This window comes from Paramormyrops kingsleyae, chromosome 13 (genome assembly GCF_048594095.1).
Source record: "Paramormyrops kingsleyae isolate MSU_618 chromosome 13, PKINGS_0.4, whole genome shotgun sequence".
Lineage (NCBI taxonomy): Eukaryota > Metazoa > Chordata > Actinopteri > Osteoglossiformes > Mormyridae > Paramormyrops > Paramormyrops kingsleyae.
Window position 1 is genome coordinate 18729509 of NC_132809.1, and position 24533 is coordinate 18754041.

At 45.0% G+C, this 24533-nt stretch overlaps 1 protein-coding gene and 1 long non-coding RNA gene across 7 annotated transcripts; one reads left to right on the forward strand and one right to left on the reverse strand.

Moving 5' to 3' along the window:
* Positions 1-696: 696 nt before the first annotated feature.
* banp (BTG3 associated nuclear protein) lies at positions 697-22650 on the forward strand. Of its 6 annotated transcripts, none has more exons than XM_023817397.2 (13): positions 697-833; positions 2659-2880; positions 3080-3168; positions 3619-3818; positions 4015-4122; positions 4230-4399; positions 5576-5815; positions 7139-7300; positions 9229-9353; positions 9793-9864; positions 10119-10163; positions 17934-18077; positions 21639-22650. In XM_023817397.2, exons 2-13 carry the CDS (start codon positions 2808-2810, stop codon positions 21780-21782), a joined length of 1572 nt encoding a protein of 523 aa, XP_023673165.1. In that variant the 5' UTR covers positions 697-833; positions 2659-2807; the 3' UTR covers positions 21783-22650. The 6 variants fall into 6 exon arrangements, with proteins under 6 accessions (XP_023673165.1, XP_023673170.1, XP_023673169.1 ...); XM_023817402.2 differs by having other exon boundaries at positions 698-833; positions 21654-22650; XM_023817401.2 differs by lacking the exon at positions 697-833 and adding an exon at positions 846-923.
* LOC140578193 (uncharacterized) lies at positions 7902-24196 on the reverse strand. The gene is made up of 3 exons (XR_011982266.1): positions 23754-24196; positions 9173-15837; positions 7902-8412 (listed from the first exon to the last, which is right to left on the reverse strand). It is a non-coding gene; the product is annotated as an uncharacterized lncRNA (long non-coding RNA).
* Between the last annotated feature and the right edge of the window lie 337 nt (positions 24197-24533).

The following is a 24533-nucleotide window of genomic DNA, read 5'->3' on the forward strand; positions in this document are numbered from 1 at the left end:
TACAGATATACTGAAATACTGCTTCATGTGAAGCATGGAATTCCCCAACATACCTAATTCTCTATCAAAAAATGAACAAATTCACATGACCATGCCGAACGTGAGGTAATTACTGGTCTGTGGTTGGTTGCTACCTCACATCACCTCATTTGCCACAAAGTCAAAAACTTTAAAAAGTAATGAGACATAACATAATGAGACAGCATCAAATTCGATATTTATTGAATATTTCTTTAAAATGCTACAGGCGTTTAGTTTTTTTTTTCCACGGCTTTCTCCAATAGACTGTATCGTGATGTTGTAAATGAACCCACTCTTCAGACATAGTGCTTCTTGGGCATCACTTGGCCAGCAGGTGTCACCTTCATGCGATGTTTCAAAAGATGGAACCTATTTCGGAATCAGTTGTTTCACTTCTTTCGATCTCTCACAAGCCCCGTTTCTGCCATCACTGCTAGAAAACACTCCGCATGCGAAGGTACCGATGTTAATTTATTATACCTGTTCGCTAATGATGACGATCCTCCGGCAAAACCTTCAGCTCTTCCCGTCTTACTAAGCCGGACACACCGGAGCCCACCCTGCGGAACATGAGACGTTTTGTCGCGTCGCTGGCGACTCCGAACAGCCCGAGCCGCTCCATCGGCCTCCCCTCGGCAGTGAACGTCAGCACTCCGGCCGGCTGCCGCACCGCGTAGCCCCGCCCACCGCCGAAGCCCAGGCCAGGCGTCTCGAGACTATCCGCGCGACAGCCGCAGCCGTTTTTTTTTCTCGCGAGGAAGGACGCCATTATCGGAATCGCACAAACAACACGAGAATTCATCATTCAAACGGTAATATAAACCGAGCTTGAGCTGTTCGTGTCCCGCCGCGGGAACCCTGAGCTGAATGGCTGGGTATCGCGGTCCCGCTGGCCGAGACGTGTTAGTGGATTTCGCTCGACATTACCACTAGTCTTAACTGTAATTACGACCAGAAGCCCTGCGACCGACATTTTGCGTGTTTAGCCAGCCAGTAGGCGCCGGGGCCTGTGTCGCTAGCCGGCTAGCTAGTTAGCTAGCTGTTTCGTGGAGCATATCCTGTTATCTCCTTACAGCGTCCAGGAAAAGATGCGTGTGTTCTGCATCATATAACATATTAGATATTTCATTCAAGACATCATATGATTAAATGATAATATCGGATGGATATTCGCTAGGATACACAGCCTACTACAGAAATGCTAGCTATGGATTACGATTTGGATCCAGCCGACAAAGTACCCTCTCCCTAACTATTTGGCATATAGAGCAGAAATATAACAAGCAGAAATTGACAAATAATGCTGTCGTCAGAAAATTAGCACGAACTATGTCGTTCGCATGTATCTGTGGCAGCAGTTGCCTAACAGTTTCTGTTTAATGCCGCTTTTGAGTTTGCCGGACAAATGCCATTCATATTTATTTACGACTTTCTAAAGTCCCTGACTGTACTTTCCCCTTATCAGCCGAATCACACATTTTAAGTTACAAACCACAGTATAATTAAGGCGTAACATTTCCATAGGGTGACATTAAAATTAGCTCCAACCTAAGCCATAGTAAGCCACTAAGAAACACTGGGGATCAGCCCCAATCCGACAGCAGACAATATTACTTTGCCTAGGGGCAATTCACATAGACATTTTAGGAGTGTGGGAGAACTAGGATCTTCAGAATAAAACCGAGCTCTGTGTAAATGCATGTAATCACCCCCGAGGCTCTACGGACATGCCCCCCTCTTATTCCCACTAGTTTCTGCTATGGTTACAGTCAAACAGTATTTGCCTACGTCACATTTACAGAAATCCAGGATAATGGACTAAAATTAATATCCAACACGTTCAAAAATAAAATTATATTTATGATTGGAAAACGCAAGATTTGTTGAAATTATTTTTTTGCATTTTGAACGCCAGATAATTACTGTAATGGCTGTAAGCTTTTTTTTCTTACTATGTTAAAGCTTAATTTTATATGCTTGGTTAAAATTTCAGCTAATGGATTGGTCTTCTGACAAAAGGCTTCATATAGGACAATGCAATTTTAGACATAACTGTTTGACTAACATGACTGTGTGTGTATACTACCATACAGTATTCAGTTTTTATAAGTAGGGTGTTATTGCCAGTACCGTGGCATATGTTTTGAATGCATTAGTAATTCAACAATACTAAAGTAGGTTAAAAGTGAGCTCGACGCTAAAAGAAAACGGTTGTTCATTATGGTAGGAAAACACAAATATGTATCACATAAAGAAATCCTATATCCTAAGATTTCAGTAATTGAAATTATGCTATAATTAGATATATATAATTCCATGTGAATGACTTCCAAGCAAAGGTAATAATGAATATTTAAGAACTTGCTCTCAAAGCTTCTGTTTGGTATAAGATGTTAGACAGCGGAAATTGGTAAAATAGGTCTAAAATGATGCCATCAGTTAATGTGTTAATGATTAAGAAGACATCAGAATTACCCTGGGTGGCAAACTGGTGCTCAAGAGCCCTGTGTTACTGCAGGCATTATGGATTTTCATGGTTCATACTCATAATTGGCAAACGTCATTATGATTCTTTTTATTGAATGATACATGTAATACTTCTAATGTGGAATATGATTTATTTGTATATGTTTTCAGGGCATCTGGGTTGAGAGGTAATACAGGGGAGTCATTCTATGGCTTTCTGTGTCCTCCATCCACTTCATGCTGGCCCATGATTGGTTAATGCCTTACAGAGGAGCTCTGTAGTTAGTGCATTGCTAGGTTTTGTGGCCCCGGCAGTCTTAATGATGTCGGAGCAGGATCTGGTGGAGATGGTTCAAATTGCAGTGGGAGACTTGAACCAAGAGGACCCTCCTGGTAAGATGCTTCCTTGTCCCCCTCATTTTTCTACAACCTGACACCATTAAACTCGCCATTTACAAACTTTTATTTTTTCAATATACCCCTGTTATTTGCTGTCACAGAGCAGTATACACGAAAAATAAGATTAAAATATAAATCCACTGGTGATATTGATTGCTGCTGAGGATGCTAACTGCTGGTGTGTTTTGTTTAGTTGTGATCGAGAATCATGACGATGGCGATGACAAGCCCGAGAGAAAACGTCAGCGGGTGGAAATCAACTGTCAGGATTCCTCTCTGAAGGTACACAACTGCATTATGGGTATGCTGTCACGCACCTTGCATTGTAGGGTACGGCACAGTCTGATGCACTACATAGGGCTCTTCCTCCTTCATGTTAGTATCATGTTGTATATATGTCTCCATGCAGACAGATTCTGGGAATGAAGGAAATGTATTTGTATTCCTCTCTGTGTTTAGTTTTCATAGGTTTCACCCTTCATTTTTGGTTATGGGGGGCGGGTGGGGGGGTATTATCTCCCCTCAGCCTGCTCCACAGAGCCTCTTAATCCCTGTGGAGGGGGGGTAGGGTTATGCCAGTGTATTTACATATTAAAAGCTGACATGTCTCCTGATTTTTTTATCTCACGCTATGTTATGAAGTAAAGTTTTGAATCTCTGTCTTTAACCAGGATGTTATGGAAGGGCATATTCTTAGGTCTCTCTCTCTCTCCCCTCTGCTTTGGCTTGCAGTCTCTGCTGTACTCCATTAATCAGACAATCTGCCAGAGGTTGGAGGCCATTGAGGCCAAGTTACAAGTCCTAGAAGCGGCTTGTAGGACACTGGAGGAGAAGTTAGATCTAGTGATGAATAAGAACCAGGGCCCCATCCAGGTGCCCATGGTGGCCGGGTCCCCACTGGGTGCTACGCAAACCTGGAATAAAGTACGCTGGTGAGTGAGGAATGAGACCAGACGCAGGACCTGCAGTGACCTCTCTGGGGCTTCAGCTCAGGGCTGGCGTGCAACTGCAGTGTGCAGCAGTTTGGCCCTGGGCAGATGATGAATCTAATTAAAAATGTTTTAATAGCAGCTAGCGGGCAAATTGTCATTTTCTTGTGTGCCAATAATCCCTTTCTTCATTCCTTAGTGTTGTACCCCAGACAAATGTAATTGTGACTAGTGACCGGCCAAAGGGGGTGGGCCAGGAAGAGGCTACTATGCAGGGGGCAGAGTCACTGGAGAACCTTCTCAGCAAGTGAGTGTCGTTGTCCTGTTATGGTTGCTGTCATTCAGATTGCAGAGGCTTCCAAACACTCCATGGAGAGGCAGAGCAAGTGCTAACCATCCTCCATATGCTCACAGCACAGTGACTGGACGGAGGCAGAACACAATCCTGGTGAAGGTTCCCGCACCGGAAGACAGTCAGGAGGACGTGGAGAGTGGCTCAGAGGCAAGTGACTCAGTGTCCAACAGCGGCCAAGCCTCTGGCCAGAGCGCCAACAATGTCACCTTCATCACCCTCAACTCTGAAGGTACGAACTGCACATGCAACCTAGTGCAGAAACAGTAAGGAAACGCTAATGCAATGCAGACAGTTTATTGTGTGAGAGCATACTGACCATTGCTTAATAGTCTTTGTAACTGAGATTGATGGGAGATGAGAATCCTGTTTTAGGTTGAAAGGGCTTCAGAAAATTACAGTACTGAAGGATTAGACTTATGACTGCAGGTGTAGATTAAACTTGTTTTACAGTTTTCTGTCTCATGGAACGTGGTTCAACCTCTCAGGACCATAGCAAGAAGTGCATAATTTTAGTTTGATTTTTGCCCTCTCCAGCCCAAATAGACGGGTGGTATCACTTACTCTTGTTCCTTTTTTTGGCACTAGGGGGCATTTGATGCCTGTTTTAATAGTACAGCTTTCTGATTTTTTTGGAGTGTTTCAGCAAGTAAATGCAGGCTGAGCGTTTAGCTGTGTCATTTGGCATCCTTTCACGTCCTTGACTTGATACTATTAAGAGCTGTGATCTAGAGAAGGAAAGACTGAGTTTCAGGGCAGGCCAGCCAAGAGGAGCTTTGTGTCTCTCTGAGAAGAGCAGCCTGTATTCAGACCAAATGACGTACAAACACAACGTTTTCCTGTGTCCTTTCTGGAATTTATTCACCAAAGAAAGAGCTACTTCAAAAGGGGGTGTTTCTTAAAGGAATAAGTCTAACTTTCTTTAATAGCATTATACCATACTGACATCCCGCTTAAAGCCAAGACATGGTGAATTACTGTTATGTGAAATGCTCTGCTGTAGATAGTAGCCCATTGTGATGACAGGATAATCTACACTGGCTTTAATTAGCGTGACGTTCGTAGGGGTGGGTTTCTGCGGATGGCAGACCGTGTCGCGGGCCTGAGATTCTACAGACAATGCTGCATTGTTTTCCTAAATTGCAGCAATTTGTAGTGTCACGCGTGACATGCTGCTGCACTGCCACAGATGACAGGCTCTTGGCAAGATGGTCTTTATAGTCCTAGTTAATTTGAGAACCTATGCCCAGAATAGCCTCCAATACCAGTATAGACCCCATTGGTATATTTTAAGTATTAATAAGAAGGCCTCTACAGCCCTATCCTAGAAAAGTGACAGATGGATGGATCGATGGATTAATTGGAAGGCGCCCCTGTCCCACTCCCTGTGCACCCTTTACCTTCACAGAGGACTTTCCGGGGGGCACCTGGCTGGGCGATGAGAACAACCCAGAGATGAGGGTGCGGTGCCCCGTGTCACCTGCCGACATGCTGCACATCAGCACAAACTGCCGCACGGCAGAGAAGATGGCACTCACACTGCTAGACTACCTGTTCCACCGTGAGATACAGGCTGTGTCCAACCTGTCTGGCCAGGGCAAGCACGGCAAGAAGCAGCTGGACCCCCTCATGATCTACGGCATCCGCTGTGAGTCCCCTGCACCTCCCCTTCAGTATGCTCAGACCTCAGATAACATTGCCCCCTGTCAGACCTCCAGTAGGGTGGATGTGGTTATGTTTAAGCTTTCTTTGTCTAGCAGCAAGGATTGCCTGCTGTCTTTGGTGATTGGCTGTGGGATTAGGAATACATAATGGTGTTGGCGGTATGCCTGCCCTATCGACTGCATGGTGCCAGTGCAATCCAAGGCACACGTACACACACGCATGTACACACTTTGCCTGATTAGGCAGATGCATGCTGTTTGTGGTGTGTATATGCTTGTTGTTTTTGGCCGGTGTTAAGCAGTTCGCCTTTGTCAAAGAAAAGAAATCAGAGCAATGAGATCTGCAGACGGTAGCTGTGACACCTGCGCTCTGACACACAGTAATGGGATTGCAGTCTTGTGTGAGCAGCTGCCTCATCCTGAATGAAACACACCATTGTTCCGAGTCGTAAATAAGTACAAGCGAGGGGCAGGCATTCTTTGGCAGGTTTAAAATCACACTGCTAACCTACTGGCTGTTAGGTTAGTTGCTGCTGTTGAATTCTTGAATGCTTGGAAAAGTTGTTTGCATGGGCATTAGATGTTTCCTAAGATAATTACAGTAAATCAGAATGCCATGCATTTCACATTTTGACAGCTGAAAATCCCCGCATTGACCCGCCTCTTTCGGCGAAGGTGGGTGTCCCCGGTGTTGGCACCTGCCTGTGCCTAAGGCCTGGGGTGGAGAGGGAGTGCCATCACCCACAGTTCTCCCCAAGCTCCAAGGGCCTTATTAATCTGCCCTGAGTGATGCTGTCAGCTCAGGCAAATTCTGCCGCTTTCTCTCTGCCAAAACCAACAGGCAGCGTTAGCTTGATGTGTCCTTGCAATGCCAGAGCCTCGAGTCAGGTAGAAATGCACCAAGAATGCTGGGATAGGTGCACCGACATGGAGACTGGCATGACGCTATTTTTTCAAACATTATTGTTTGCACTGTATGTGAGGCCATTTTTCACTGAGGGTTTTTCGTAAACGTGTTTGAGTTTAGCTTGTAGCTACAAGGATCCATTTTTGTGTGTGCTGGTGCATTATTTTGTGCCTGCTTGCACATACGAAGTTGCCTGTTTATTTAACAGCTGGGGTGGTGTCCTGAAGTTCACAAATTCACATCTTCAAAAGCTTGATGATGCTACAGATAGACTATTTAATCCCTTTCCCCTGATCTTCCTTAATCCGTTCTTGTGTCACCCTTTCACTTCTACCTTTTCTTGTCTTTTCTCTCCTGACAAATACCCATCTATGACGTCTCCTCCCTATCCCCCGGTCAGGTCACCTGTTTCACAAATTCGGGATTACGGAGTCAGACTGGTACCGGATCAAACAGAGCATCGACTCCAAATGTCGCACGGCCTGGAGGCGGAAGCAGCGGGGCCAGAGCCTGGCTGTCAAGAGCTTCTCCCGCAGGGCCCCCGCCTCGCAATCCTCCTCAGGTACCGAAGCTCACCACTTAGTCCGTGATCCCAGCAGTGACCCCCTGGAGTTGATTGTGTAATATTAAATCGCCATAATAAGTCGGCAGGCATTTCCTCTTATCCTCTTTTGGGATTTGGTTCTGTGTGCCTTTGTGTCTAGTTACTTCAGTACATCATCTAGTGCAGAAGGCTTGTCCTGGTGACTGCTACTGTTCCAGCATTAACTGATTACTTTGGCTAATACAATATACTGATCTTACGCCTGTATTTGTTTTTAAAAGCTGCAGATAATTTGCAAACAGTATTGTTAATGAAAATGTTATACGTGCAGCTGTTTTTGCCTTAGGGAAGAATTACGTAGACCGGAGGTTTTCAAGCTGGAGTAGAGCAGTTACTGGGGGTCCACAGAAATGTTTCCCCTAGTGCGGAGCAACTGTTAAAGCCCCCCAGGACTTAAGTGGTCACGCATTAGAAGTAGGGGGTCCCTAGTTCTGGTCTATTTATTTGGAGGTCCCTGGTTTAAGAAAGGTTGAAAAGCCTTGATTGAATCAGTGATCCTGTTAATTCCAGGGATAATAGCTATAAAATAATGAGCTCATGAAAAGTAATTAGGGCTTTACCAATTAAGGTTTTAATAGGAAAAAGTAAACACAGTATTTAAGTACTTACTGCAGTGCAAACCCACTCAGTGAGACGCAGAAATGTCAGGGCATGTCATATCGCAGTCATAAATCAAGCAAAGATCCCAGTCAGACTGTTTTCGTTAGAGACTCAGCTGGAGTACAAACCAGCATATAAACAAGGTGTACAAAATCGGGTCTAGAACCCAGCAGCATTTGGGTTTCAGGAGGGACCCATGACACAGCCCTGCATGGCTGGCTTATTTGAATTTTTACTACAAGGGATGGTGTAAAAGAAAAGTGAGGTCAGACACTCACTGTGCTGGAGCAGAGCCAGACATACGGATATAATCTGCACCCTCCACATGATCGCTCAGCTTTTTCCTTTGAGTGGGGGTGATGGGGAACCAGAATAGCCAGCCCGGGGGTGGGGGCGGCACCTCCCTCGGCCCTTGTGTGGGAGAAGGAAGCGTTCTGCCTGGAGTGTTCTCCGTATGGAGCAGTTCCCTCCTGGAGAGACAAGCGGCAGAAGTTGAGTCCATGCTGGGCTTGCGGTCGCTGCGGGGCGCTCCTTTTATCTCATCCGGGAAGACGGGCAAAAATATAACAGTTAAACATAACCAGGGACTGAGAAAACAGGCACCCTTCAGCATAAAGAGCCGATCAGCAGCCTGTCAGCCACGACTCGCACTCTGAGCGCAGTGTTAGACACCACTGGTGGTCAGATCTGACGCCCCAGGCACCATCGCCGTGCGATGGGATTGTGAACACGCAATCAGAGCCGTGGAAGCAGAGCTTGAGGCTGGGCTGACCAATATATTGTATTTTCATCATCATCATGATATGAACATATGTGATAAACGCATCGCAAAAGACTGCAATACACATTTGTAAATATATTTTATTGATGTAAATGCTTGCTGACATGGGTAAGGGTGAACTTGGAAAAAAACCGTGAAATCGGCAGAGTCTTAAAAAGTATGATACAAGTTTTTGGTCATAACCCTCAGGACTAACTTACGTGTTGTATTAGATTGATAATGTATATATAGCTTGATAGCGACATGTTTTATTGGTTATTACCGTATATAAAAAACGTCTAAAGCCGACTTGTTTTATTATATTATTAATGTATATTCAGCTCAGTGTATCTGGTAAAGCAAAATGACATGGGAACTGTGTAGTTAATATGCACACTTCAATATTTGTTTATCACAAGTCTTATCATCTTTGCAATATCGAGCAATATTGGTGCATATTGCAGACTTGCCTTGTATGCTGCGCCTATCTTGAGCTGACCTCGGGCTCGTGTCCCTGTGCTTCCAGAGGGGACTGCCGGGGCAGGGGCGTCGCCGACGGAGACCTCTGCCCAGCAGGCGCTGCATTATGCCCTTGCCAACAGTCAGCAGGTGCAGATCCATCACATAGGGCAGGATGGACAAGTGCAAGTGGTTGGTGTCTCTCTCGCTCTCCCTCTTCCACGTACACATGCACACACACATACACCCACACACACACACTTTTGTATTCATATCTTTGTGGGGACCATCCATTCCTTTCCTGTGGGGAAAAACAACGCAACGCAAAATGCAGGCACACAGGTCAGACACAAACAGAATCAGCGCACACAGCCACATATATTAATGCAGACATACACACTTGCAGGCACAGATCAGATATATCAGACTTTCCGCCTGCCTTTGATTGTTCCCTGCACCGATATGCCTGAGGGCATCTTCTAAATATACTAACAGTTATTAGAGAGATGAGTAACACCAAAGTCATGAACATTTCCCAAACCGTTTGGCTGGGTTCGCCTTGGCCTGAAGCACTTGGCCATAAAATTGCGGGGAAAGCCCGGTGGGTGTCTCTCACCGGCTCTTCCTACAGATCCCTCAGGGGCACCTCCACATCGCACAGGTTCCTCAGGGCGAGCAGGTCCAGATCACACAGGACAGCGAGGTGAGTCTCTCTCAGGCTGCTTGTAGGAGCGGGTATGGGGGGCAGAGGGTGATTTTTGTAGCATGAAGCATTCTTCTATGTCTGGAATTGATTGTTGAGTCAGGGATGTCTGTATCTGGTTGTGCTGTGTTGTGGATCTGCTTCTGGTATTCGTTGCATGGCATTTTGGAGAGTGGGGGGGTGTATTTGTGTGTCTGAGCAGTGGTGTCTGTTTGGGCCTCATGATATCTCTTTTTGTTGTGCCTGTTTCACAGGGAAATCTGCAGATTCACCAGGTTCATGTGGGCCAGGATGGACAGGTGAGGCATTTCCTTCGCTAGTGGTCCTGGTTGGACACAGCTGTTGATGTGACTCAGCTTGTTGCTGCATTGGACTCTTTGCCCTCCCCTCTCACCAAACATAGAGACCATACAGAGGACGTGCCACTGTCGCCTATGGCTTACTCACTGGGGGCTTTGGGTGGGGATGCTGTAAAGGGCTTTGAGACGATGTAATGTTGTGATAATGCGCTATACAAAAATAAATTTGTTTGTTTGTTTGTTGTGAACTGAAGTACAGCCTTAGCTCAGGATATTTAAGCCATGGATTGGATTATTTGCATTTTTAGTGCAGGATGCAGTTTTTACTCTCTGCTTTAGCGTTATAGGCTCCGAGATACTGGTCTGGGAGCACTGGTCAGGAACGAGGATAGTGATCTGCAGAGATGGTAATGAGATTTACATTTTTTAGTTCTAACTATGATGGATCAGGGAATGGTGTGATATGTGAAGAGGGTGGCACAGCGGGAATGTTGTTAGGTTTTGTTTTTTACCAGAGCACAGAAGAGGTCCTGGTACGTTGTGTCTCTCTTTGTGGCTTGAGCACATTGTCTCAGTGGGTAGCACTGTGGCCTCACACCTCTGGGGTTGTGGGATCAGTTCCCACTTCTGCTCTGCTCTGTGTTTCGTGGATTTCCTTGCATTATTCTGGTTTCTTCCCACATTTAAATATCAGTTAGGCTCATTGGTGTCTCTGAATTTCCTATAGAGTATAATTATGTTTGACTGTGTGTAAGTGGTGTAACAGTTCTGGAACCAAACTGAAACCGCAATACAAACGTTCATGGTCCATCCAACCCCAATCCAACCCCAACCCGCTGCCGTGGGTGCAGTCTGATGAGCTCTCATTACATTGGTAACATTACAAAACATTTTTCATTTTACACTGCAACGCATGCAAATCACAAAAGTAATATTCTGTTTAAAGTTAGGACAAGCTGTATATTATGTGAATACCACACATTACACTTAGTGTGTGTGTCATGTGACTACTTTGTTCATGATTGAGTGATCACACTTTTGGTAAAAGCTAGGCTACTTTCACGTTTAAGTCAGTGGTGTGGGAACATCTTGGTTCTCCGGTAGAATATAAAATTATTTTTTGTTTATGTAGTTATTTAATGTGACGTTAAGGTAATCTGCCATGTTCTTTAGTGTTCTTCTGTTAGTTGATAGAGATTAATAAAACTGTTTTTTCCCACCTTCTTTCTTATCCAAAAAAGAAGTTCGAAGTGGTTCGAAGTTGGATGGATATTTGTGGCTTTTTTGAAACAATAACGTGATGAAAGGAGGCTGAATGTGCACACTTTTGGGGAGATTGTGAGATTTTTGCTTGCCTATGAGCGTGTAACTGACTCTGTGTGTGAGACAGAATAGTAACCACTGGGGTCACCTGTAGGAAAATTGTTGGTGATAGTTTACAACAGACAAAAGTAGGGGTTTTGGCAAATCTTACAAGCTGTAAAATGAAGTCTTTAAATCAGATGAAGGTGTTCCCTTCAGTACATCAGAGCCTAAGCACTGTGCACGTGTGTCAGCTGATCCATTCCTTGCTTCCAGGACATTGTTTGCCCTGTTTATTCTCAGCCAGTGTTCCTTGGATTTGAGTATATTCATCCCCACCCTTCCTCATGCAAGTCCTGAAATGACCCGTTGCACTCTTGTGTATCGTTGGTCTAAGCTTCAGCTCTCCAATTCTGAAACTCCACTGGGCCAATCACTCCCACTGCCATGAGAATCTGTCCCAAATCTCGCTGTTTTGCAGTGATATAACACACGTCTCTATCTTAATAGTTTACATGCAGGGGATCGGTAGCTTTCTGTCACTGATATCTATTTATTTTATTATTTGTCCGTTTGTTCATTTCTTTTGGAAACACTCATGCTACACATCTGCACTGCTGTTCTCTGTTGTGCTTGCCCTTGCTGTGGTCCGTGATAAGCCTCTGTGTCACTCTGTCTGCAACTTGGCGTGAGTTTTGGGTGATGAGGGGGAACCACTTCAGAGCTGAGCCCCAGGGAATAATGAATTGAAGGGAAATAGAAATAAATGACTCAGCTGTGCATGCTGAGTCAGAAAAAGCACTGGTGTTTGTTTATGTCGGGCTGCTGTCGTTCCTGCTCTGAGTGCCATGAGGGAGTCTTCTTTCTGTGTGGGTTCGTTCCTGTTTCAGTACCGTAGAACCTTTCAAATCCCCTCTGGTCACTATGCTCTTAGGCCCAAAACACAGTACGGTGGCTCGGTTGTCTCGGTTTGGTATAAAGCTTCTGTGATCTCAGCATTGTGAGGGACTTGCGTGGTACAGCAGCAGACTCTCCAGTTTCTCATTTCAGTCTTGTTGAGCAGGGAATCCCCATTCTAAAGTCTAAGTGCCGTGAGTGCCATAGGTACTGATCCTGAGCATAGGGTGGCCACAGGCATGACTTGGAAAAGGAGGACTAAGGCTAAAAAATGAGGATACTTGTGTCCAAAAAGGAGGACTGAGACTAAAAAAGGAGGATACTTTAGTCCAAAAAGGAGGAATAAGGCTAAAAAAGGAGGATACTTGTGTCCAAAAAGGAGGACTGAGACTAAAAAAGGAGGACACCTGTGTCCAAATAGGAGGACTCAGTCTAAAAGATGTGGGCAGTGGTGGCTTAATGGTTAGGGAAGCACACTTGTAATTGAAAGATTGCTGGTTCGAATCCCCAAACAATTCAGATTTTAACAGGTGTTGAATGAAGTACTGGATCTCAGTTCCCTCTTATGGGCTTTACCAAAACCCAAACTGGCCTTTGTGCTTCTGGCCTAAACTAATTGCCAGCTAGTTTCCCTGTGTGGCCTTGTGGTCTTGAATGAGCACTAGATCTATTTGTATTCAGATATTGCTTTTCGGACAGTCAAACTGATCCAAAAATCTGTCTTTTATGGTGCCAAAATTCTGCAGCATACGATTCAGCGGGAGCTCATATTTGTGTTCTCACAATGTCCTTTACTTACCCTTGTTAGTTCTTTAATTCCTTAATTTTTTATTTTGTCTGTCAAGTTATATGGACCCCTGGCCAAAATAAGCAGGCAACATATTACTATGCTAACCTTGTGTTCCAGGTCTCGGTTTTCACACACACACGCAATAGACAGTGTCCTGCTTGTGGCATATTCCCATCCATCCAAACAGTAATAGCTGAGAAATATGCCGTGTTCTCATAGCCTTGAATGTTTTCTCCCTGATCCAACCATGATGCAGACAGCAGAAGACATAACCTGACTTCAGGGCTTTGACTGGCGTTGAGGAACCTTGATAAGTAACACCACACCCGGAGACGCCGCCTTCAGAGAGGGTCTGTTGACCCTTTCAGCCAATATTTTGGTTCAGACAGTGGGGGCAGACCCCTCTGGTCCCGGGTTTGTTTTGGGTATGCTGTGTTTGCGGCACATCAGCAGCATTTTCTGTAGTTTCCATCACTCCTAAACAGTTTTTAGCTATAGCATTACAATCAGTCATGGCATTCAGGGGCAAGACTCTAGGGTGATTGGGGAAATCCTGAAGGACAGGTTTTATTTATATATTTTATTGAACCTGGCACCCCCAGTGGAGCTTGGGGGGTCCTGATGAATATTTTTACTTTAATATCACCTATCAGAAATACAAAATAAACTATTCTTCAGTCAATCTGTGTTAATGTTTTGTATCATGGTCTTGGTAGAATTTCCACTTTGGTCCCAGCATTAGTTCTCATCCCGATGGTCTGACGTTCTGCTCAGGATTCTCTGGTATTTCTCAGATTTCATGGGGCTGTTGATTGTTTTGAGTTTTCTGGGTCTCAGGTAACGACAGTCTGACCCCCATGCTGAACTGTAGGCATAGATGTATAGTATTCTGTTGGTGGGCAGTGTTGAGGTTTCTCTAAATATGTTCTTTTTGAGTATGGCCAAAACGGTCAGTTTTGGAGTGAGACCAGGGAACAGGCTTCCTAAAATTTTTAGGTTTGGTCCATGTGGTCTTTGGCAAACTTTGTTAAGAGCAGTTGAGCTCTTTTGAGAGAGCAAATATCATCTAACTAAAACTACCATTGCATGAATGCTAGTTTTATTCAGTATTTTTCTTCTTTTTGATGGATGTACAATGACATTAGATGCAGCAAAGGAGGCTTGTAGACTTCTGGATTTTATTTCTCGGTTGATTATTTGAATTATTTTTCTCTTGTCTCTTGGTAATATTTTCAATAAATGTCTGTCGCTAGGCGGAATCACTGTCATTTTAAATGATCTTCATTGGTATATTTTTCTCACTATTCAATTCAAGTCTATTCAATTTGTTTTTATAATCCTTTCTCACCACTGAGGTCTCTGTGGATTGTGGCCTGGCATGTTGCGTTCACCTGTATGAATAACACCAAAGTGGTGAGCATTATTCCATATTTATAATGCTGATCAAGGTCTTTCCTAAAGAGTAGACCATTGATCAGTTGACTTGGCACTCTGTGACTCACTCAGCTCCCATCGGATTAATTTAACTGATGTAACAGGAAGTGTGCTTTTTGCACTCTTTTTATTCTATGCTCAATTAAAAATGGTCTTTGTAAATATAAGCCCGTACCCCTTATTTCAGTTATGGCTGGTTCTAATAAAATGAAGATTTCATGTTTAAATTTCCACAGTTGTACAAGATGCTCACAGGCTTAAATTTGTAACACAGATTTGTAACAGTGGGGTGTATGAACTGGGGAGTATTATGGGCAAGCAGCATTTAACTCTGCTTTTCTCTGTACCCTTTGGGCCCCTGAGCTATGGCTGCTTGCTGCTGCTGTCCTTCATAAGCATCTAAAGGAGTTTTTGAGCTGCTGACAGGAGGCATTAATAAGTCTCAAGAATGTTGGATCTGCTGTAGGTCTGTAGAATAATTCTTTTCTCTTTTGCCTCCAAGATGCTGTAAAAAGCCCACTCTTCTTGGCCTCTGTTTGCATATATGACCCATATTTCTGCCTGTTCATGTGCATGATGAAAGTTAAGTAAAAGATGATCTGTGTTTGTGTTTTTTGTATTACTTGATAAACAGATGCAGTAGAGAGCTTTAATTATACCGCTGCTAAAATTAGACAGCCGTTATTCATGGCCAGGCTATTAGGCACTAAAAATAAACTGCTCCGTTACATGAGACTGTCTGGTATCCATCGTAACAGTAGCATGAGCCATGTAAAGAAGCCAGCTGCGTTTAACCTTAATTGTAGGTAATTTGCTGGTAGAATAGCCCTGCCTTACAACCGTGATGGCTTCCAAAAGGAGTAGTTCAGATCTGCAGGGTGCTCCGGTTCTTGTGTTGACCCAAAATCCCTGCCTGAGTGAAACTAAGGGTGTGAGATGCCTGGCTGCAGTGACATAGTGTATGGCCAAATGAGAAGGCCTTGAGGAGCGTTCGAGATGCACCTCACTGATCCTGTCGCACAACCAGCTTCTGTCGTAACGTTGACATTCCGCTACAGAAATGTATCCCGAAGCTGCTTGAACCGTGCAAGGGATCAAATACCTTTTTGGTTCTGGGCATGCAAGTTACTCTCTGCTGGCAAAGGAATCCCTGTTAGGAGAGAGTGGTTTGGTCGCTCCTTGTCCTCAGATGTTTGTGATTCTTCCAAGCTCCCCCTGTAACCCAGATCTTCTTGGTAAACTATTAAGGAACTGAGAAAAATAAGGAAAACCTCACTTTTCTTCACAGAAAACCAACTACAAAAGTATTCCAGATTTTATTGGTCTGTGCATCACGTGTCACATCTGGACAGCCACAGCAAGCATAGTGATATTATCATCATCCTTAATAGACATTATTTAACTGTTATATATAGTCTATTGCAGCATGTTTTTTTTGTAGTGGGAAATAATACAGCCAGGGGTCAAAAAGTTTTAAAGCAGGATGCACAAGAAATTCTGATTGATGGTAGATACCACTGCCAATTCTTCAGTTAGGGTCTCAATGTTCCTGTGTCCCCCACTCCACTCCTCTAGTGGTTTGATCCGCCCATCTGCCTTGGCTCAGGCATTGTGTTAGCGCAGATGTTGTGGGCCACTGCGGACCATGCGGGAAGCGTCGCTGCGAATGCTGTTTCTGCGCTGAAGCTAATAATGGGAAGCAGATTGAGCGGAACACTCGCAGGCCAAGCGGGAGGTGGTGGTCTCAACCAGACCGCCGGTTATTACTTCACTTTTATTTATGTAGCCCATAGTCACGCACAAAAATAAGTATAAAGGGGTGAGGGGGGGCAGGCGGGCGCTAGCTTAGTTTCATTCGTCCCTTTCTGAACCAATGCCTGGAAATTTCAGCTTTAACGCAATTGTTACTGTATTTCTGTTTACGTCACCCCTCATCTCACCGTGTCAAGAATTTGTATTATTTCAATGCCAATGTTGTCACTGTAGCCAGCAGGCTGGTGGTGTTATGGTTAAAAAATGGATCCTGTGACTGCAGCTTACAGGTTCAGATCTGTTGTGTTTGTATCTGTGGTTGGTGGGACTGCTTGACACACTGCCCCTGGAGGCTGCAGCTGGTATTGTTTCCACATGGATTATCCACCTGGACGTCCCATCCATTATGGTCTGTCAAAACCGGGTAAGGGATACAGTCCTGAGTAAGTGTGTGAGAGATTGCTTTTATGCAGGCATTTTTCAGGCACTTATCAGGTGGAAGATGTTTTTTGAATTCACAAAAATTGAGAGAAAGGTCCATTAGCGACTCTAGTGGCCTGTCACATTTTGGGTATGAAAAGGAGGCTCTGTGAGGCTGTTGTGATGAAAATGCCAAAGGCCAGTTTTGTATACTGTCTTCTTGTTGTTGTCTCGCCATAAGACTGGTGGTTAGTCTGTTTGTGGTCAGAGTCCAGGTCTGTGTGCTTGTGGTCAGTTATAGCACATTGGTGGTTCAGTCACAGTGATAGTCTGTGTGTTTTGTGGGCAGTCAGATTGCTGGTTGCTGTGTTCATGGTTAGATTATCACAGCATGTTGTCACCAAGCGCACTCTAGAGAACTGACAGACGTGCCTTTTGATGTGTCCGGCTGGCACTCGTTACTCATATTAGCATTGTTTGCATTCAGATGTCTCGTCTGTAGGAGGACGGAGCCGCGATGGCGATGGGTCAGAGTCTCCCCCTGTGCCAGTGGGGATGGGGGGGGGGGCTGTAACTGAGGTTTGTGTGGGATTTTTCAGCAGAAATAAAAATAGGGAATGTTGGCATTCCGACTGTTCTGTATACCAGTCTGAAAGAAGACAGGGCATTGAGTGTGGAAAGAAGAGAATCGTGGGGGGGTCGGACCATTAATCACATAATCCCTTCAAAGTAATGTGCACGTTCGGTAAAGGTTTGCTCGGGATAAATTCTTTAAATCCTGACACCTTATCTTAAAGTACACTGCTACAACGGGCCCATGTTCACAGTCAGGTCGATATGTCTACTTTGTTTTCTTGATTTTGCTTGCAGTTTTACAAGCAGACACTTCACGGTATGTTTACTGGGGAATGAGGAAAACAGGCAAAGCCATTTTGCCAGGGAAATCTGAAGGTGAATATCTCCCTGGCTGAGTGCTGTCTTATGGGAGCATAACATCTGAGCTTATCCAGCTCAGAGATCAGAAGCTCAGCGTGTCCATAAAGTCCACAAGGCCGGCTTGTCTCTCATCGTGTCTGTGTTAATGCTTTGCATTTGGCTGCCTTTGCTCCACAGGCGTCTGCTTCCTCCTGGCGCTGAGGTCTGGGGAGTGAATATGACCTGTACTTTTGCTTCAGGTCCTCCAGGGGGCGCAGCTGATTGCCGTGGCCTCGGCGGATGCGGCGGCGGCAGGCGTGGAAGGTTCCTCGTTGCAGGCCAGTGACATCCAGGTGCAGTACGTCCAGCTGGCGCCCGTGGCTGACCACACTGCTGCCGTGCAGGTGAGACCGGGGGACGGGACTGGGACCCTGCCCATGCTGATGAGCCGACAGACAGCTGCCCAAAGGGTGCATGTGCCGCTCTGCAGTGAGCAAATGTGTGCTGCCTGCCGTGCCATTATGCCATCTTCTCAATAATAATGCTCACGGTTCACCTCAAATGTTATATGCGTGTCTAATATTAAGATATTGTACTTACTGTCCATATGAAGGAAGGTACATCCATGCTACATTAGGTAGAGTCTGACCAGCCCCATTTATCCTTCTGTACTCAGGGGTCTGATTCAACCAATGAGTGATCAGGACCGGCTGCCAATGATATCATCCGTTATGGTGTTGGCTAAGCCAACTAGCTGGAAATTGCCTATTGCTTGCACGGTTTTTTTGCGTGAATGTGGCAGCACTATTCCTTGCGACTAGTTAGCGTTTCAAACAAACCATAGTAATTAGCTTGGTGTGCCTTTTCTCCCCCAGCTTTTATCAGCAGAAGATCGGTAATGATTTCCTCATGAATGAGCAGCTTCAAAGGTGCCGCGTGAATTCCGCAGTCTGATATAAATGTGGACTCAGTCATCGCAGACATGATCTGACTGAACACCCTGTTCCCCCCAGCCCCTGGGGGATGTTGGAGCAGACGCCCAGTCCTCAAAGTCTGCCCCTTAGGATGGGCGATACTCTGCCTTGGCAGGGCACCAGGAATAAAGTCGTTTTATGCGTTTCTATTGGTTGGTTCTTCACTGAAGTACATGGCCTGTGATGTATCGTATTGCTGTGAAGATGGTGTCCTCTGTTGGGCTGCTTAATGGCTCCATCCCCTTAATCGCGTTTCCACATTGCTGCTGCCGCCGTCATTCCAGCTTCAGAAATGCATGGTCAGACAGTGAGTGACCTTTTCCCCTCTTCCTCTGTAGTACTGGGGAGGCCAGTTTGCAAGGGGGAGGGACAAGCACTCTCAGCTCTGCTCAGCCCAGCTGCCTGCCAACTTGCTGACTGTAAAATTATTGTTTCATCTGCTTTTAAATCCCGGGAAAACTATATATCAAAAGGCAGACTGCAGTTACTCCAAGCTTAATATCGTGTGACTCACAGTGGTAAGAATACGTGTATCACTTAGCAGCAGTAAGCCTGGGCGACCGCCATGCTGCCAGCTGCGTCCCTTTCACATAGAGCACTGCACCCGGCATCTGCTAAGGGATGCAGGTCAGCCGGTGACTTTCTTACATGTAGTTTCCATTGCTGGAGTTTTTGGTGAGTGTACGTTATTTGGAGTCTGTATTACCGTGCAGTATATTTAGGGTTTAATTTTACTGTTTAACACAGAATAGCTGTGTTAAAACATGCCCAGTGGGCAAGGTCATAATCAGAAAATCACTGATTCGAGCTCTGCGACGAGTGCTCCCACTGCATAACTGCAGGATCCACTAAGAAAGGGAATGTCTTAGAAGTTACAGTAATTATAAACAGTAGCAAGAAATATGTGCTGATTAAATCAGTCAGTGCGTTTTGGTTTTTAAAAACCATGTCCTATAAGTGTAGTGAAAAATACCAGTGCACTGAAGTTCAGACTAAACCCTGTCCGCAGTGCCTGTCCGCAGTGCCTGTGTGCCTTAGCTGCTGTATCAATCTATAAGCTCTGGCAGGTAGTGTGTCTAGCCCTTCTGCTAAGACTGGTGTAGTGCGCCGAGTCTCCATCGCCGTGAATAGCCATAGTCAACCTTTCTCCCTGGTGTCTGGAGTGATGTTCCATATGACTAAGTAAATAATTTTCAGTAAAATCACAGCTTGTTTATCTGAGAAGAGCAGACAGGCTGAGTTGTAGCCAGACGCTTTGCTGATTACTGCCAAGCATATTGCGTGCTGGCATTCATTCACGGCAATCAGAGTGTTTACACTGCATAGAGCTCTTAAAGTCTCCCTCAGTGGGGAATTATTTGTTCTAATGGCTGACTGTAGATGGGCCATTGGCTAGACAGCGTGGCATAACGGGCTGGGCCTGGCGACACCACCTGCTAACGGAGCGGAGAAGCTGGAAGAGGGCTGAGCCGGGACAGACACCTTCTGAGATGCAGCCAAGCTGCACACACAGCACTTAATAGGCCACCCCTGGGGTAGCGTGAAATGACGTGTTACAGACTTTGATTTAATAAGCATAATAGGAAATGAAAGGTTGGATGAAGATGTTACTGAGTGAAGCGGGCAAGATGCAAGCTGATGAGAAAGGAATGAAAAATTAATTGCATTAGTTTTCCTTTTCATTTTGTGTTTGATTTTAATATTATGAAAGTTTGCTTTTATTTCTTTGTTTTAAATTGAATTTAAAGAGATGGCTGCATGAGTCGGGGCTTTAATCCTAAAACCACATTTTTATGTGCTGAAAAAAAAGTAAACATTTGGCATGAAAGTTTTATGAAATGTATTCCAAAGCACACAATATCAGTTTCAATAATGCATCCTGATAAAGCATTCTGAAACAGAGCCTAGACTTTCAAATCATAAATCTGACTTTGGATTAATGAAATTACGGAGAAGGTGAATTCTTGTGTGATGCCGTGTGACAGTGACGACTGCGGTGGGTGCCATCGGCGCCGCACCCCAGAGAGGGGAGAGGAATGCAGAGAGGTGCTGTGGCGGAGTCACCGTGGAAACCGCCGCAAAGGGAGGCAGGCAGTGAGGAGTGTGATGAGGGGAGGGGACCATTGGGTGCCACTGAGTGGGACTGACTTTCTGAACCTTTGAATCTCCCTGAAGTTTCTTTCTCCCCTTTTGGTCATTCCTATAGTCAGCTGCCCAAGTTAGAATCATTCTTAGATCTTTTCCAGGCATATGGTAGCTGTTATATATGTGCTTTAAAAATTGTTCTTGTGCTATTTGTTTAGATGTTTTTTTTCATCATTTTGTTTTTGCCTATTTAATAGTTTCCATGACAAATATTGGATCAAATAGATGGACTCATATAGGATTTTTTTTTTCTCCCCTGGACACAAAGTAACTGATTGTATAATCAGACTTGCCTACCTTATGTTCTGTTGGCTCTGTTGGAAAATTAGGGCTCATCTGGTGGTAATTCAAAACTCTTAACTACCAGCCAAGGTGCAGAATGGTGCAGGGAGGAGATTCTGGCACAGTTCCATAGCTGTCCATTAAAATTCCAGGTTTAAAATATAAATACATGCTTTTTATGGAAAGGAAAGGACTTATTAGTACTTGTTAAACGGGTCTTTATAGGGATGTATTTTGCCACTGAGTGTGAGTGCAGCACAAAGCCATTAATTTTCTGTTATTGTATAAAAATTGAAATGGTCTGCAGTGTTGATTTCTCTGTGAGTTCACTGCCCTTTTGCTTTGAGTCTCTAGGTTAGTCCTGATACAATGTGATGGCTGCATGCAGAAACCGCCAGTCCAGGCAGAACACTGAAACTGACCAGTGTTTTGCGAGGTCAGCTGTTGGTTTTAGGGCCAGTTCCTGTGTAGCTTCTGGCTGTGTGGTAGACTAGCAGGCTCTCCCCGTCTAGCTACAGTGGGGTCAGTTTGGGAAGGTCTTTGCCGCTGTAATAACATGTACAGCGCTCTCCCCCGCAGGGAACAGAGGCGCTGGAGCCCGGCCTGCAGGCTGACATGGAGGTGAAGCATGGAGCCATTCAGATCCAGCAGGGCGAGAACGGGGAGCTGCTGCAGATCCAGATGCCCGTCAGCACCGTCAGCACTTGAGAGATTGGGCAACAGGGTGCTTCTTGACAGTGGTGACGGACGGCCATTTTGACACGGCCCAACGAAAAGAGCAGAACAGAGATTGAGCGGTTATTTAAAGCGCAGTTCCACTTAGTAAATTAATAACTTTCTTTTTGCTTGAAGCGGATGATCAGATACATACAGCCCACGCTTCACGCCTGTATCGGAACAATTCTTCAAATCATGGACACAGGAGAAGTCCCTTTGTAGGACGTGCCTTTGAACTCGGTCAGCTTATTGGCCATTGCTCTCTACTGCCCTCTGTCTGTGATGTTCTTCTGTGTGTCAGAAAGATGTGTGCAGAGCACATTTATGGACACAGTATAGATGGAAGCAATACAAGCTGATATGGAAGCATTTTTGCTGCTGCCAGGCCAGACAAACGTCAACACGTTCCAGTCCTCGGTGCACCAGGGATTCCTCAATGTCATTTGTAGCACCCTGTAGCTCTCCTAGCAGTGTGCCCAGGGCCACGTGGCGTCGCACGTGTCAAGCGGCTCTTTGGAAGATCGTCACAGCTCAGCTGAAGCGCTGACGGACCCCTTCGCCTCCACCTCGACGTTTCCCTGCTAGGCGTCTACGCAGCAAGAGCGTAGGGAACCCATTTCAAACTGTTGAGACTTTAAAAAGATCTATAAACAATTAAAGGTTCATTTGACATTTTTTTGCTTTTGAGAAACTCTGCTGTGCTTTGTAATTTTGTTGTCCTTGTTTTGATCACTCATATCAGTTTTGCTCATTTGGCAATCTTTAGTACATCTTGCTTGGATGTGCATTTAGCGTTTCTAAGATGTAACGTAATAGGAGATGATAAAAATAAAGACTTTTTGTCGTGTTTTGTTTGAAATTCATTCACATTATTAATATTTTATAAGTGGCACTTGTTTATTTGTCCATACTCGAACAGTCACAGGATTGCCAGGTTTTTGTCAGTCTCATGTTAGAGGTCTAGCAGGGAAGTTTGGGATATGGAGGAGATACGGACTGGGTGGGGGTGCTCAAATTCACCATCCAAAGGCCCCAGTTCTCCATGCTTTGGAGTTGTCTTCCAATTAATAACAGGCTTAGAAGAGTAACACTAAATAATCAGATCAATTGTTTGAAATGGTCAGATGAAAATCAGAACCCCTGAAAATAGTGAGACTGGTGTGCTCTGGTAAAGGTAGTTTTTGAATAATCTGTATTGGTTTTTATTTTTTAGTATTTTATATTTCAAAATGACATATTTGCTTCATACCAGAGATATGTAGCTAGTAACACTAGTGATACAATAGTGTGCTTTTAAGCAGCTGAAGGCACGAGTAAACTGGATCAGAACAGCTCTTGTCTGTTTCCAATGTTGTACTTCATATAACTTCTGTCTTTTCCATCTGGTGTAGAGACAGGACAGGCAGGGCAGACAGAACAGAGGATAGGCGGGACAGACAGGGCAGACAGGAAATGCAGGACAGATAGGACAGGTAGGGCAGACAGGTAGGGCAGACAGGATAGGCAGGACAGACAGGACACGCAGGGCAGACAGGACAGGTAGGGCAGACAGGATAGGCAGGACAGACAGGACACGCAGGGCAGACAGGAAACGCAGGGCAGACAGGACAGGTAGAGCAGACAGGACATGTAGGGCAGACAGGATAGGCAGGACAGACAGGACATGTAGGGCAGACAGGATAGGCAGGACAGGTAGGGCAGACAGGATAGGCAGGACAGGAAGGGCAGACAGGACATGCAGGGCTGACAGGATAGGCGGGACAAACAGGATAGACAGGACAGGCAGTTGTCTGGAGCCCCTGAGCTGGGCCGATTACGTCGTACATTCCAGTGACAAATCTGCTTTATTTGTGTATCCTGTTTTTCTCAGTAAAGTGAAAATACAAGAATGTGTGTATTAAATTATCTTTGTTGATATTATTAATTTAGACTTCATGTTAAAATAATGGTCATAAATTTTACCATGTCTGGTAGGGTGCGTTGGAGTGCCTCATGGAGTTTTTTTCCTTGGGTCCCCAGTGTCCCTAGGATCACCTCTGCTCACAGACTGACCATATATGCGACGATCTGGTAGAAATCGACAGCCTCGTTGTCTCAGAGGAAAGACGTCCGTCCTCTTCCTCTTTCCCTCTTCAGCCATGGCCTCGGTAACGGCCAGGTAGTGTGTGCACGTCCGCAGCCGGTATGTCACCCCCCCCTCTAATGAGCGATATGTCTGAAGCTGCCCCCTGCCTTCAGAGATTATAAATCAACATTTCCCTAGTCACTTTACTTCGTGCGGTTGCTAAGATACACGGTATGGGGTTGGGTTTAAATAAAGAATTTTAAGTCATAAATAGGACGTTTACTTTGGTAAATCAGCAATTGCAAACAACTTGAGAGTAGTTTGTCTCCGGCTGGCATGGCGACAGATCAAATAATGAGCTTTTTTGGCAAACGTGTTTCGTCTTATAACTAAAGTTGAACTTGCATTGTACGTTGAACTGTCAGTCTTGTAAGTTCAGTCCGCCGTTGCAATGTTGGGTTAATGTGCGTTTCCTGCTCTGTCGTACATTTTAGCCCACTGTGTCTGCGTTGTAGCTTTCAGTGCCCCCTTCCAGCTCTGTTTTGTGATAAGCAGAAAGCCCGTAGTATCCCAGGAATGAAAGTGCTCCATGCTACGTTAGTTAAGGGAAACCGGAATGGCTGTGATGACAGGATACTTTGGGTAAAAATGAAAGACATCCCGCAGTTACATCTGTC

Coding starts and splice junctions, on each gene's coding strand:
- banp (XM_023817397.2), top strand. CDS start 2,808: ATGATGTCGGAGCAGGATCTGGTGGAGATGGTTCAAATTGCAGTGGGA. Junction 3,819..4,014: donor ACCTGGAATAAAGTACGCTG/GTGAGTGAGGAA, acceptor TTCATTCCTTAG/TGTTGTACCCCAGACAAATG. Junction 4,123..4,229: donor CTGGAGAACCTTCTCAGCAA/GTGAGTGTCGTT, acceptor ATATGCTCACAG/CACAGTGACTGGACGGAGGC.